At 42.3% G+C, this 12,709-nt stretch overlaps 1 protein-coding gene across 4 annotated transcripts in view; it reads left to right on the forward strand.

Moving 5' to 3' along the window:
• Nucleotides 1–12,709, forward strand: part of acox1 (acyl-CoA oxidase 1, palmitoyl) — an 80,825-nt gene that overhangs the window by 44,980 nt on the left and 23,136 nt on the right. For 3 of the 4 annotated variants that reach the window (XM_069928997.1, XM_069928998.1, XM_069929000.1), the window contains 5 exons: nt 2,589–2,708; nt 4,789–4,904; nt 5,907–6,076; nt 7,106–7,268; nt 11,666–11,856. In XM_069928997.1, coding sequence (XP_069785098.1) covers nt 2,589–2,708; nt 4,789–4,904; nt 5,907–6,076; nt 7,106–7,268; nt 11,666–11,856 — 760 coding nt within the window. The remainder of the gene's footprint in view (nt 1–2,588; nt 2,709–4,788; nt 4,905–5,906; nt 6,077–7,105; nt 7,269–11,665; nt 11,857–12,709) is intronic. The other variant, XM_069928999.1, reaches the window with a different exon arrangement.

Consider the following 12,709-nt stretch of genomic DNA (forward strand, 5'->3'; position numbering starts at 1 on the left):
GAGCAGTTAAGTCTTGGAGAGGTTGGTTGAGGAGGAAGCTTTTCAAAAGCTCTGACACATCCTCTTTTTTAATTTCAACATGTTCAAGTGTTTCAGTCTGCTTTAACTCATCCTCACAATTGCCAAGGTCCTCTTTTCTGGTGAACCCAGAGAAGATTAGGGAACCCCACTACTTCCTCCAACTCCACAGACATGTTTCCACTATCTCCCCTGATGGCTCCTATCCTCACAAGAGCCATTCTCTTCACCTACTTGTAGAATGCCTTGGGGTTTTCATTAATCCTGCTCACCAAGGACTTCTCGGCCCCTTCTAGCTCTCCTGTCCTTTAAGCTATTTTCTGGCAATCTTGTAATACTCTATCAGTTTCTGTCTTCTTCAAGGTTTAATTTACTGTCAGATTTCAGATTTATTGTCAGAATATATACATGACATCACATAAAACTGAGTTTCTTTTTTCCTGTGGGCAAGGCAGAATTACTAAAAAAAATTGCAAAAAAAACTGCACAACTTACATATGTAAACAAATAAAGAAATGTAAACAAACTAGCTGCAATACAGAGAGAAAAAAAATCAATAAAGTGCCAAGTAAGAGTCCTTAAAGGAGTCCTCGATTGAGTTTGTTATTGAGGAGTCTGATGGTGGTGAATTCTGTGGCACCTATACCTCTTCCCTAATGGCAGCAACAAGTACAAAGCATGTGCTGGGCGGTGTGGATCCTTGATGATTGCTGCTGCTCTCCGACGGCAGTCCCTGCACATATTCTCGATGGTGGGGAGGGTTTTGCCTGTGATGTCCTGGGCTTTGTCCACTACCTTTAGGAGGGCTTTCCACTCAGACCATGATGTAGCCAGTCAGCACACTTTCGACCACACATCTATAGAAATTTACAAGGATTTCAAATGTCATACACAAATTCCTGAGGAAGTAGAGTCATTGACGTGTTTTATTCATGATGCCATTAGTGTGTAGGCTCCAGGAAAGATCCTCTGAGATAGTAACTTCCTGGTACTTAAATTTGCTTACCCTCTCTACCTCTGATCCCCCAGTGATTACTGGATTGTATACCTCTGGCTTTCCTTAAGTCAACAGTCACGCAATAATACATAAAACTATAATATACATGATGTACTTTAATTTTTATCTGCCTTAAGGCAGATGAAGAGTCGCCATGAGCATTTCCCGGGGCCTAACAAAAGAGAAAGTGAAGCTAAAGAGAGTCCCTTCAGAGTAACTGATGCCCGTGGATTCAGCTCTAGCTCTAGCTCTCCCACAGTCTGTGCAGCTGCCCAGAGTCTGTTCAAACCATTGGCAGCCCAAGATCCAGGTCCAAACCTCGAATACGATCAGTAAGTCCTCAGTGCCTGAGGCTCTTTCTTGCCACCTGCAGCCTCTTGAATCCTGGTTCTGATACCTGGTTGGCATGAGTCGCTCTCCAGCAGCCCACTGTCTCTATGGGTCCTTAACTCACAGTCTGTGTGGGTCCAACTGCTGAGCCCCTTGCTGGTCTGCTACCTTGGTCACAGTCCTGTAGGGTTGTCTCCCATGGGGTAGGGAGGTGCTGTTCTCCATGTATCTGGTTCCCTCTATCGGTCTCTACCACCCCATGGCCTGCATCCCTTGTAGTATGCTGCTCAGCACAAGCAATGCCATCTTAGGCACAGCCCTCCATGGTTACAGGATTTTAAAATAAGACACCATTTTGATCCTTTAACAGGCTGTTTAAAGTCTGTACAGAGCATTGTTAATAGGACCCCTCAGAGTCTCAGTGTCTCCGCTCCACACTCTCCTGGGATCATACCAATGGCAGCGCTGCTGTCAGCTCCAGCAGCATTGTCATTTTTTTTTAACCTCTTGAAAAGTTTTACTTTTCTCTTGACTAGATTTTCTATACCCCTTGTTCACAAAGCATAATACAAATGCTCTCTGAACATTTGCTGCATATCTGCCGTACATTTTCCCGAGAACATCTGCTCCTAATCTCCTGTCTAATGGCATCATGTTTTCCAAAATTGTCTGTTCCTGTCCTCCAGTGCTATGGTAAAGGAATTTCCAAAATGTTTGCCCATTGAGAGATCTGACACTTGCCCTGGTTCATTTCCCAGTACCAGGCCAAGTGTAGCCTCTCCTCCAGTTGGCCCATCTATATATTGTGTCAGAAAACCTTCCTGAACATATCTAACAATTTCTGCTCCATCCAAACCCTTGAACAGTGCCAATCAATATTTTAAAAGTTAAAATCATCCATCTGAGCAACCTTATTTATGCACCTTTCTAGAATCACGCAGTAAGGTTATTGGCCCCATCCTGTTCCTAACACGCTAACTCAGTAGACAGTCTCTCCATTACTTCCCCTCTTCTGTAGCTGTGATAGTATCCCAAAGCCACTCCCCCACCTCTGGGTGATATCTTTGATTTATAGTAGATTTCCATCGAGAGTCGCACTTGGTTTTCTTTTCCTTCCCTTCTAGGAGGAAAGGTGGAGAGAGAACTGTTGCTCATTTGAACAGTGGGTTTGTAACTGAGGTTTGTGCCTTTGTGCTCAATTATTTACCACTTTTTTGGGGTTTTTTTTGTCTTTATTTTCTAGTGGGAAAGACCTCAAACCATGCTATTGTCCTTGCACAGCTCTACACCCAGGGCCAGTTGAGGGGCCTACATGCTTTTATTGTGCCCATCCGTGAGATGGGCACCCACAAGCCTTTGCCTGGTAAGAAACCTAATCTGCACTGTGCTCCCAGTCTTGGTTCATGTGCTCCACTGTGCTTTAGTTTCTTTTCCAAAAGTCACAGATTTCCTGCTGAAGCTCTGCTCTTCATTCATTTCCATTCAGCTGGCAAGAGATGAGGATCAAAAGCCTGTCCATGGTGTTGAGATGCAGATCAGCCATTATTCAAAGCTGGGCAAAGTTTGAAGGGCTGAATGGCCTTGCTCTTATTCAATTTTCATTTCTGGTCAAATTGTAACACAGTCTTTAAATTTAAATTTTTTATACATATATTTTTTTAAATTTAGACATTAGCACGGTAACAGGTCATTTCGACCCATGAGCCTTTGCCGCCAAATTTACACCCCATTAACCTACAACCTCCCCCCCGCCCGCCCAGTAAGTTTTGAACAGCAGGAGGAAACTGGAATCCTCAGAGAAAACCCATGCAGACACGAGAACAAACTCCTTACAGACAGCGCAGGATTCAAACCCCATCCCAACCGCTGGCGTTGCACTAACCGCTATGCCATCCAGTCTTATTAAATTTAAAACTGGATTCAGTGGATCCTTACAGGGTGGACAAACCCTGTATGGTTTTTCTTTTTAACTGTCTTTTAGGCCATCCCTTTTCTCTTGAACATAACAGCAAAGGGATACTGAAGAGATTCGCAATGCCCATGTCACATTACTCACTGGGGCTTCCTGATCTGTGAGGAGGTGCATGTTAGCAAGGTATGGGTAACCATCTTTGGAGGCGTAGTTCCCAAGATGACCCAGATGGTTTCTTTTTTTTTTATTAAATTTTTTATTTTTCACACCATAAATCACAATAGCCATGATATACACTTTTTCTTTTTCACACATTTACAGTGACTTTTTCTCCCCCCCCCCTCCTCCCAAGCCACCCCCCCACCCCCCCCCCCCCCCCCATCCATTTTAGGTATACAATCTAGGTTGCATTAATTCAGTCATACAATGTTGTCATTCAACAAAAATACACCAGAAATTCTACAGAGTCCATTCTTTTCTTTCCTTCTCCTTCCATCAACTTAGGTATTGTTTGTCCCCGGTAGGTTTTCGCTATTGTATTTAATGTAAGGCTCCCATACTTGTTCGAATATTTCAATATTATTTCTTAAACTATATGTTATTTTTTCTAATGGAATACATTTATTCATTTCTATATACCATTGTTGTATTTTCAAATTATCTTCCAATTTCCAGGTTGACATAATACATTTTTTTGCTACGGCTAGGGCTATCTTAACAAATCTTTTTTGTGCATCTTCCAAGTCAATTCCAAATTCTTTATTTTTTATGTTACTTAGGAGAAAGATCTCTGGATTCTTTGGTATATTGTTTTCTGTTATTTTATTTAATATCTGATTGAGATCTTCCCAAAATTTTTCTACTCTCTCACATGTCCAGATTGCATGAATTGTTGTTCCCCTTTCTTTTTTACATCGAAAACATCTATCAGATACTGTTGGGTCCCATTTATTTAACTTTTGCGGTGTAATGTATAGTCTGTGTAACCAATTATATTGTATCATACGCAGCCTCGTATTTATTGTATTTCTCATCGTTCCAGAACATAATTTCTCCCATGTTTCCTTTTTTATCTTTATATTTAAATCTTGTTCCCATTTTTGTTTAGTTTTACCATTTGTTTCCTCATTCTCCTTTTCTTGCAGTTTAATATACATATTTGTTATAAATCTTTTGATTAACATTATATCTGTAATCACATATTCAAGGTTACTTCCCTCTGGTAAACTCAAACCCCGATGGTTTCTTGACTGGATTTATGGACTCACTCCCTTTTCACTGCATCATGCTTAATCTAGTAATTCCATTGTTCCTGCATGCATTGAGAGCCAGTCTTGGGATATGTATGCTGCTGTTTGTGTTGTTTGATGGCCCAGAAGATGATGCTACTGCATGCTCAGCAGTAGTTGCTGGCACTGTCTGTTGGAAGGTTTTGCCAGGCTAACAAACTGAACTGTCTGGCTTGCTGGGGGTGGCACCATTTTTTCAATGTTGGCTTTCACTAATCTCCTTCTTTCCCCTCTGCACCTAGGCGTGGTGGTGGGTGACATTGGACCAAAGTTCGGGTTTGACGATGTGGACAATGGTTTCCTGAAGCTGGAGAACGTGCGCGTTCCTCGTGAAAACATGCTGATGAGATACGCAAAGGTAGTAAAAGTCGTACAGCATGCAATAGGCCCTTTGGCTCAACTCGTGCATGCCAACCAAATTGGCATTCCAACCATTCCATTTTGCCTACATCCTTCTAAATCCTTCTTTCCATATATCTGTCCGAAAGACTTGGATGCCATAATTGTACCTGCATGCATGAGATGATTGAGAATGCAATGATTATTTAAGTCTGGGCTTGTATTCTCTTCTCAACTTGTATTCTCCTTAATTTCTCTTTCCAATATTTTTATTGAGTATATCCAACAAAGTAAATGTATATTAACAAATAGCTGTAAACAACCTATGACAGAGACAAAAAAAACCCCAAAATGTATATAAACAAAAACTATTCTAATATCTGACTTTTCCCTTGTGAAGTTATGATTAAACATATATGTTCCATGAATGCAAGAAAGAAAGGACGACCAAACCATAAAATGAGATCCAATACGAATTCTGAACATAATTAAGGAAAGGATACCATAAATTACGGCCATCATATCAGATAACCATTGAGTAGGAGGGACAGCATCCTTCCATCTCATCAGTATAGCTCTTCTGGCAATAAGGAGAGTAAAGGCAAACCACATGGGATTGTAGCCCAGACAAATTTCAATCAGCTGACTTACTTATTTCATACAGGGCAAAAAAAGGATTAGGGGCCAAATCAATATTAAAAGCTAAAGACAAAGTACGGAAAATACTTTGCCAATAATTGGAAAATATTCTCTTTAATTTCTGATTCCATTTGAACAGTACTGACAAGAAGTGGTGCTGATATAGAGATGAAACTGGTTAAGCTACTCGACCAACCTGTATCTCTAGTGATTTCAGTGCAGCTTCCTCATCCTGTTACTTGTTGCCTTTTGTCCCTAATGTCGTAATTATCAACTCAATTTCACTTGCACTTTATTGAGTTCTTAGCTGTGCATTACAAATTGTATCTCCTGATAGAGTTCAATTATTGGACTAATTTTCTTTCTGTTTTAAAACAAAAAGGTGTTGCCAGATGGGACTTACATGAAGCCTCCCAGTGATAAACTAACATATGGTACAATGGTCTTCATCCGCTCCATGATCGTGGGAGAGTCAGCACGTGCATTGTCTCAAGCGTGTACCATTGCCATCCGCTATAGTGCAGTCCGACACCAATCAGAGCTGAAGCCTGGGTAAGAACTGGGAACCATGCCCCCAAAGTTGGTTACCCATTCTTCATTAACATGCACTTCCTCACAGATCAGGAAGGCCCAATGAGTAGTGTGAAGCGGGTGCTATGTTTCCCTTCAATATATCTTCGCTGTTATGTTCAAGAGAAAAGGGATAGCATAAAAGACAGCTAAAAATAAAAACCAGACAGGGTTTGTGGACCCTGTAAGCATCCACTCAGTTTTAAATTCAATACGACAATGTTTTACAAAAGAGCAGGAGACCAGCAGAATGGGTTTGTTGCGCTTGAAGCTACCCGACCATGGGGAAACATTCTGTGGCCTTTCAAGCTTTGTTGCTGCATTCTGCTGAGCTTGCTTCAACTTAGGCTGATGCAGAGATGTTCCCAGGCCTGCTCCCTGTTCAGCTGGGAGAGAGGAGTGTGTCTGTGTTTCTGACGCTAACCATCAGGACACAGACCTATCAAGCTCTTGTTGTCCTTCTCTACTCTCTAGGTATCTGGGTTTTACTTGGATCTGCATACAATGTACTGCTGAAAATGTTTTGTTCAGCTTGTCTGTACCAGATTTGAAGCTCTGTGTGATGCCTCCTATCATTCTTCAGCTAATCCCATAATACCCTCCGTTCCCATCCTGCCTGCCTTGAATATATTGCACACTCCATCTCCTTCCTGAGGGAATAAATTCTGCATTCTCACAACTCAGGGGAAAGAAGATTTTTGAATTTCTGTGCAATTAAACAATTGGTAACCATCTTGTATTAATGATGTCTAACTTGGATTATTGTTGTCAGAACTTTGTAAATCCTATATTTATGAATGTGCACACAATCAAATGCATTGCAGCATGGGATTTATATTAGTTTGTTGAAAGTATTGTGTCAGCAGAGGCTGTAAAAGATGATGATATTACACAATGGAAAATGGAAGGGTTACATTGCCATTGAATGTAAATGTTCAATTTAAGTTGGAGCCGAAAATAAATGGGATCAGAGAAGGTTTAAATAACATCGTTGGTGCTTGGTCCCTCTAGAGCTCCAGAGCCACAGATACTGGATTATCAGACTCAACAGTACAAGCTCTTTCCTTTATTGGCCACAGCCTACGCCTTCTGCTTTGTAGGAAACTTCATGAGGGACATGTACCATCGCATCACTGGCGACATGAACGATGGAGACTACAGCCAGCTGCCTGAGGTATTGGGGTGCAGTGGAGCGGGGAATGTGTGTCTGCAGTGTGTAACTCTGTTGTCTTCTGAGGGGAAAACAGAAGCTAAGCAGCAGGTGGTCTTTGTTGCAATGTTTCTCATGTATCCCAAGTTCAAGTTTATTATCCAATTGTACAAGTACAACCCCCAATCAGTTCTGTCTCAACTCAATCTTCATTTGGGATTAGAGGAAGCACAGCACCAGACCTCAACGAGATATGTTCCATCTCTTTCCACCCTCGTGTTGCCCCAAACTAACACTAATGCATCTTATGGGTGTAGCCATCCCCTTAAAACTGCGCCATGTAATAAATGAGATTCAGAGGGCGAGGCTCTCCAAGAAACTTTGCCTCGAATTGCTTCATCTCCTTGTATATTTCCTCCCATTTTCCAAGAGGCATTAAGCTGCAACTGTGACATTGGACCCAGAGGTCGATGAAATGTTATTTCATCACAGTCACGGTCTTGTGCTTCAGTGTTGTGGCCACCATGCTATTTGGTTGATTGCCACATCTGGCTTCCAGCTCTCTCCCCACAGCTGCATTGATTCGACGTGCTCAAATCAAAGGCGGCATTCCAGCTGAGGTCTGATCTGCACAACTATGATTTGCAAATGTCCATTTCTTGCGCCCACCCCCAGTTTGTCATGCTTACACCTCTAGTTTGTTTCCAGCTTCATGCTTTGCCTCCTGGACTGAAGTCCACACCTTGAGTGGCTGGTGCAAGAATGTATCATCATGGCTTACACGGGTCACGGCTGGTCATAGTGCAGTGATGTACATGATATCTTCGTTGCACTCTCATCACAAAGATGCACAGCAACATTCCCTTGAGAGCAGCCTTCAAAGCCATGGTCTCCAACATCGGGAGGGATGGGTGCAACAGCCAAATGGAATTAGCACTGCCTTTTCAGTCACACAGATTTGGGCTTATTTCATTCCTTCCTCCTGAAACTCTAAACTGAGGACACTTGCTTGCTCCCATCATTTAGATATGACCAGAAATGCCAACCTTCTCATCAGTGCCCATATTCATATCCATGACTACATTCTGCCCATCTGTTAATTGTCGCAAACACAACAGGTGGAGTTTGTTTTACAATTATTCGTGAAAAATGCGTTAAATAGAACTTGAAAGGATTAATCAAAGCTGTTCACATTCTTGGATCTGTGACTAGTTTTAAATGTCTTTGCCTGAAGTTGGATGTAATGATCCTGAGTTTCCACTGACTGCCTGTTAAAGGGAGCTATTCAAATTCAGCCATTTCATACATGCATCATGGTGACAGGCCATTTCTACCCACAAGGCCATGCCCTCCATTTACACCTACAACCCCATGTCTGTTTAGAACGGTGGGAAGAAACCAGAGCCCCAGGGAAAACCCATGTAGATGTGGGGAGAATCTACAAACTCCTTACAGATAGCGCGGGATTCAAACCCCAGTCGCAATTGCTGGTGCCGTAATGGCGTTGTGCTAACCGCTATGCCAACCATGCTGCCCCACATATTCCCGGCCACCAGTAGACATGTCTTAAAAAATTTTACAAATTAAAAAATAAGATTAAATTCTACTGAGAAATATAGAAGGAGCGATATTTATAAATTGCAGATAATTTTGGTCAGAACCATAACTTCAGATTGGAAGTTCATCACAATTTTTGAGTAGTTTTAAAGAGATAAAGGGGTCAGCTGTCAACACTGATTTCCAGCCAATGTGAACTGCACTGTGATCATCCTGTGCCCTATTATAAAAGTAGTTTGTGGTCTAACCGAACTCACTGTATTTCCAAACCCCTTCAAAAACTGTATATCTATCTTTACTGATTCGTGGTGTCCAAGCCATATAACCACTTACAGCACAGAACAGGCCAGTTCGGCCCTACTAGTCCATGCCGTAACAAATTCCCACCCTCCTAGTCCCACTGACCAGCACCCGGTCCATACCCCTCCAGTCCACTCCTCTCCATGTAACTATTGTTAGGTCTGCTTTGTTCATGAATGAGTGAGACAAACACCAGACTGAGTCGAAATCAGGGTTCTTTGTTCTTTATTACCGGATTGTAACACTTGCGACTAACAATGTTAGTCGGAGAATGCATTCTGCCGTTATCAGCAAAATGGTGATTTTTTATACCCTTGGATACGTGCTTAGAACATCATCATATCATTACTTGTCCAATGACTAAAACTGTTGCTATCCTTTCCCTGCTAGCTTCCTGCCTCTCAATCCATCAATGTCTCTCTTATCTTGTAAGTACAAGGATGCATTCACATCTTGTTACAGCCCTGTACAGGGTAACTCCTTACACATTCCCATCTCATGATGTTTTACCTTACACTATCCAGTCTATCCTTAAATGTAACCAATGATCCCGCCTCAACCACGTCTGCCGGAAGCTCATTCCACATCCCCACCACCCTTTGCGTAAAGAAATTTCCCCTCATGTTCCCCTTATAATTTTCCCCCTTCAATCTCCCCCACTCTTAATTGAAAAAGCCTATCCACATTTACTCTGTCTGTCCCTTTTAAAATTTTAAACACCTTTATCAAGTCCCCCCTCAATCTTCTACGCTCCAGAGAAAAAAGCCCTAGTCTGCACAACCTTTCCCTGTAACTCAAACCTTGAAACCCTGTCAACATTCTTGTGAACCTTCTCTGTACTCTCTCTATTTTGTTTATATCTTTCCTATAATTTGGTGACCAAAACTGTACACAGTACTCCAAATTTGGCCTCACCAATGCCTTGTACAATTTCATCATAACCTCCCGACTCTTGAATTCAACAGTCCGATTTATGAAGGCCAATATTCCAAATGCCTTCTTCACCACACCATCTACCTGAGTATCAGCCTTGAGGGTACTATTTACCATCACTCCTAAATCCCTTTGTTGCTCTTCACATCTCAATAGCCTACCATTTAATGCATATGACCTATTTAGATTTGCCTTTCCAAAATGTAACACCTCACACTTATCTGTATTAAATTCCATCAGCCATTTCTCAGCCCACACCTCCAGCCTTCCTAAATCACTTTTTAATCTACAGTAATCTTCCTCACTGTCCACAACGCCTCCAATCTTTGTATCATCTGCAAACTTGCTTATCCAATTTTCCACCCCTACTTCCAGATCATTAATATATATAACAAACGATAGTGGACCCAGGTCTGATCCCTGTGGAACTCCACTAGTCACCGGCCTCCAATTGGACAAACAATTTTCTACCACTACTCTCTGACACCTCCCATCCAACCATTGCTGAATCCATTTCACTACCTCCTTATTTATACCTAATGCCTCCACCTTCTTTCCTAACCTCCTGTGGGGAACTTTGTCAAAAGCTTTACTAAAGTCTAAATAGACAATATCCACCTTTCCCTTCATCAACCTTTTTTGTAACCCCCTCGAAAAACTCAATCAGGTTTGTCAAGCATGATCTACCCCTGACAAAACCATGCTGATTACTCCCTATCAATCCCTGTACCTCCAAGTATTTGTAAATACTATCCCTCAGAACACTTTCCATCAACTTACCCACCACAGACGTCAGACTCACAGGCCTATAATTCCCAGGTTTACACTTGGACCCTTTCTTAAAAAGCGGAACCACATGCGCCACCCTCCAATCCTTTGGCACTACCCCCGTGACCAGTGACATCCTAAATATCTCTGTTAATGGCCCCACTATCTGTCCACAAGTCTCCCTGAGTGTCCTTGGGAATATTTTGTCCGGACCCGGAGATTTATCCACCTTTACTTTTTTCAACACAGCCATCACTACCTTCTCGGTTATCCTTATATGCTTCATGACCTCCCCACTATTTTTCTTTACTTCAACTGGTTCAATATTTTTTTCCCTAGTGAATACCAAGGCAAAGAAATCATTCAAAGTTTCCCCCATTTCCTCTGACTTCTCACTCAGCCTACCTTCGCTATCTACAAGGGGTCCAATTTTATCCCTCACTAATCTTTTACTTTTAATGTACCAAAAGAAACCTTTTGGATTTATTTTTACTCTGTCTGCCAAAGCCTCTTCGTGCCTTTTTTTGGCCTTTCTAATTTCTCTCAAGATTCCTTCTACACTCCTTGTAGTCCTTCAAACTCTCAGCTCCCTGCTCTTTATACCTCTTGTACAGCTCCCTTTTTCTCCTAACCAAATTTCCAATATTCCTCGAAAACTACACCTCCCTATGATTTTCAGCCTTTCCTTTGATCCTCACTGGGACATATCTTTGGGACATAAGCCAAAGGTATATGTCATATAAAGTCGAGTGGGAGAACTGTGATTTCTGTGCATTGTCTGTTTTCCCCACCCCCCCCACACCCATTCCTTCCCCACCCCCACCCCCTTGCTTGCCATGCTCACATCTCCAGTTTGTTTCCAGCTTCATTCTCTGTCAGCTGGACTGAAGGCCTTCACCACTTGGGTGGCCAGTACAGGAATCGAGGAATGTCGCATGGCATGTGGGGGTCATGGATACTCTCGATGCAGTGGCCTACCGGATATCTATGTCACATTCACACCCACCTGCACATATGAAGGAGAGAACACGGTGATGATGCTGCAGACAGCCAGGTGAGGAGGCAGGGGTGGGAAAAACCTGAGCATACACAGAAAGTGGCAGTAATAATACTCAGCTGGTTAGGGTATATCTCAGCCAGTACAAGTTTCAGATTGATGCCCCTTTGTCAGAACTGGGAACATTTTCAGATTCTTGAGTCTGCATTGCTTCAGTCTAGAGCAAAAACAAGCCGAGTCTTGACCCGAACCCATTCTTTTGATTGCACAAATGCAGTTGGCCTTGGCTTTGGTCCAGGAGCAATTGGAAACCAAGCAGGTTTTAAGTTGCAGAGGAGGGGTGGAGGGTGCAAAGGGAATGTCTGTGGTAGAGTAGAAACCAGCAGACTCTTGGTAAGCCATGGTGGTGCTGCATGAAAGTGTAAATTGCAGATTGTTTGTAGGAGATGTAGAGGGATGCTGAGAGGTACAGAATGCTGAAGTTGCTGAAAACCTAAAGGGAGGCAAGCCCTGGAAATTGGGGTATACTGAGCGAGACCCTGCAGGTCAGCCACCCTCCTGAGGACTAGCTCATTTTATCTTTTTGCTACCTCCACATGATGTACCTTTCCTCCTGAGGCTGGTACTTTCACCATTTCTCATCACCACCAATAAACAAACCTGGGCATCATTTCATTGTTCAGTTTGGGAACTTGTTTTGCATCTCCTACACCAAATTGTTCAGTTTGGGAACTTGTTTTGCACCTCCTACACCAAATTCATTCATTCTAAAGCTACTTGTGACATCCTGAAATTATTCAAGCTGTTATAGAATTTTATCCTGAGAATTTGAAAAGGTCTTCATGCATCCCATTCCCTCATGTGCTAAAATGTGTTTCAAGATCCTGATATCTGTAGGAAAGAAAACTGT

The sequence above is a fragment of the Narcine bancroftii genome, chromosome 3 (assembly GCF_036971445.1).
Source record: "Narcine bancroftii isolate sNarBan1 chromosome 3, sNarBan1.hap1, whole genome shotgun sequence".
In the NCBI taxonomy this organism is placed as follows: domain Eukaryota; kingdom Metazoa; phylum Chordata; class Chondrichthyes; order Torpediniformes; family Narcinidae; genus Narcine; species Narcine bancroftii.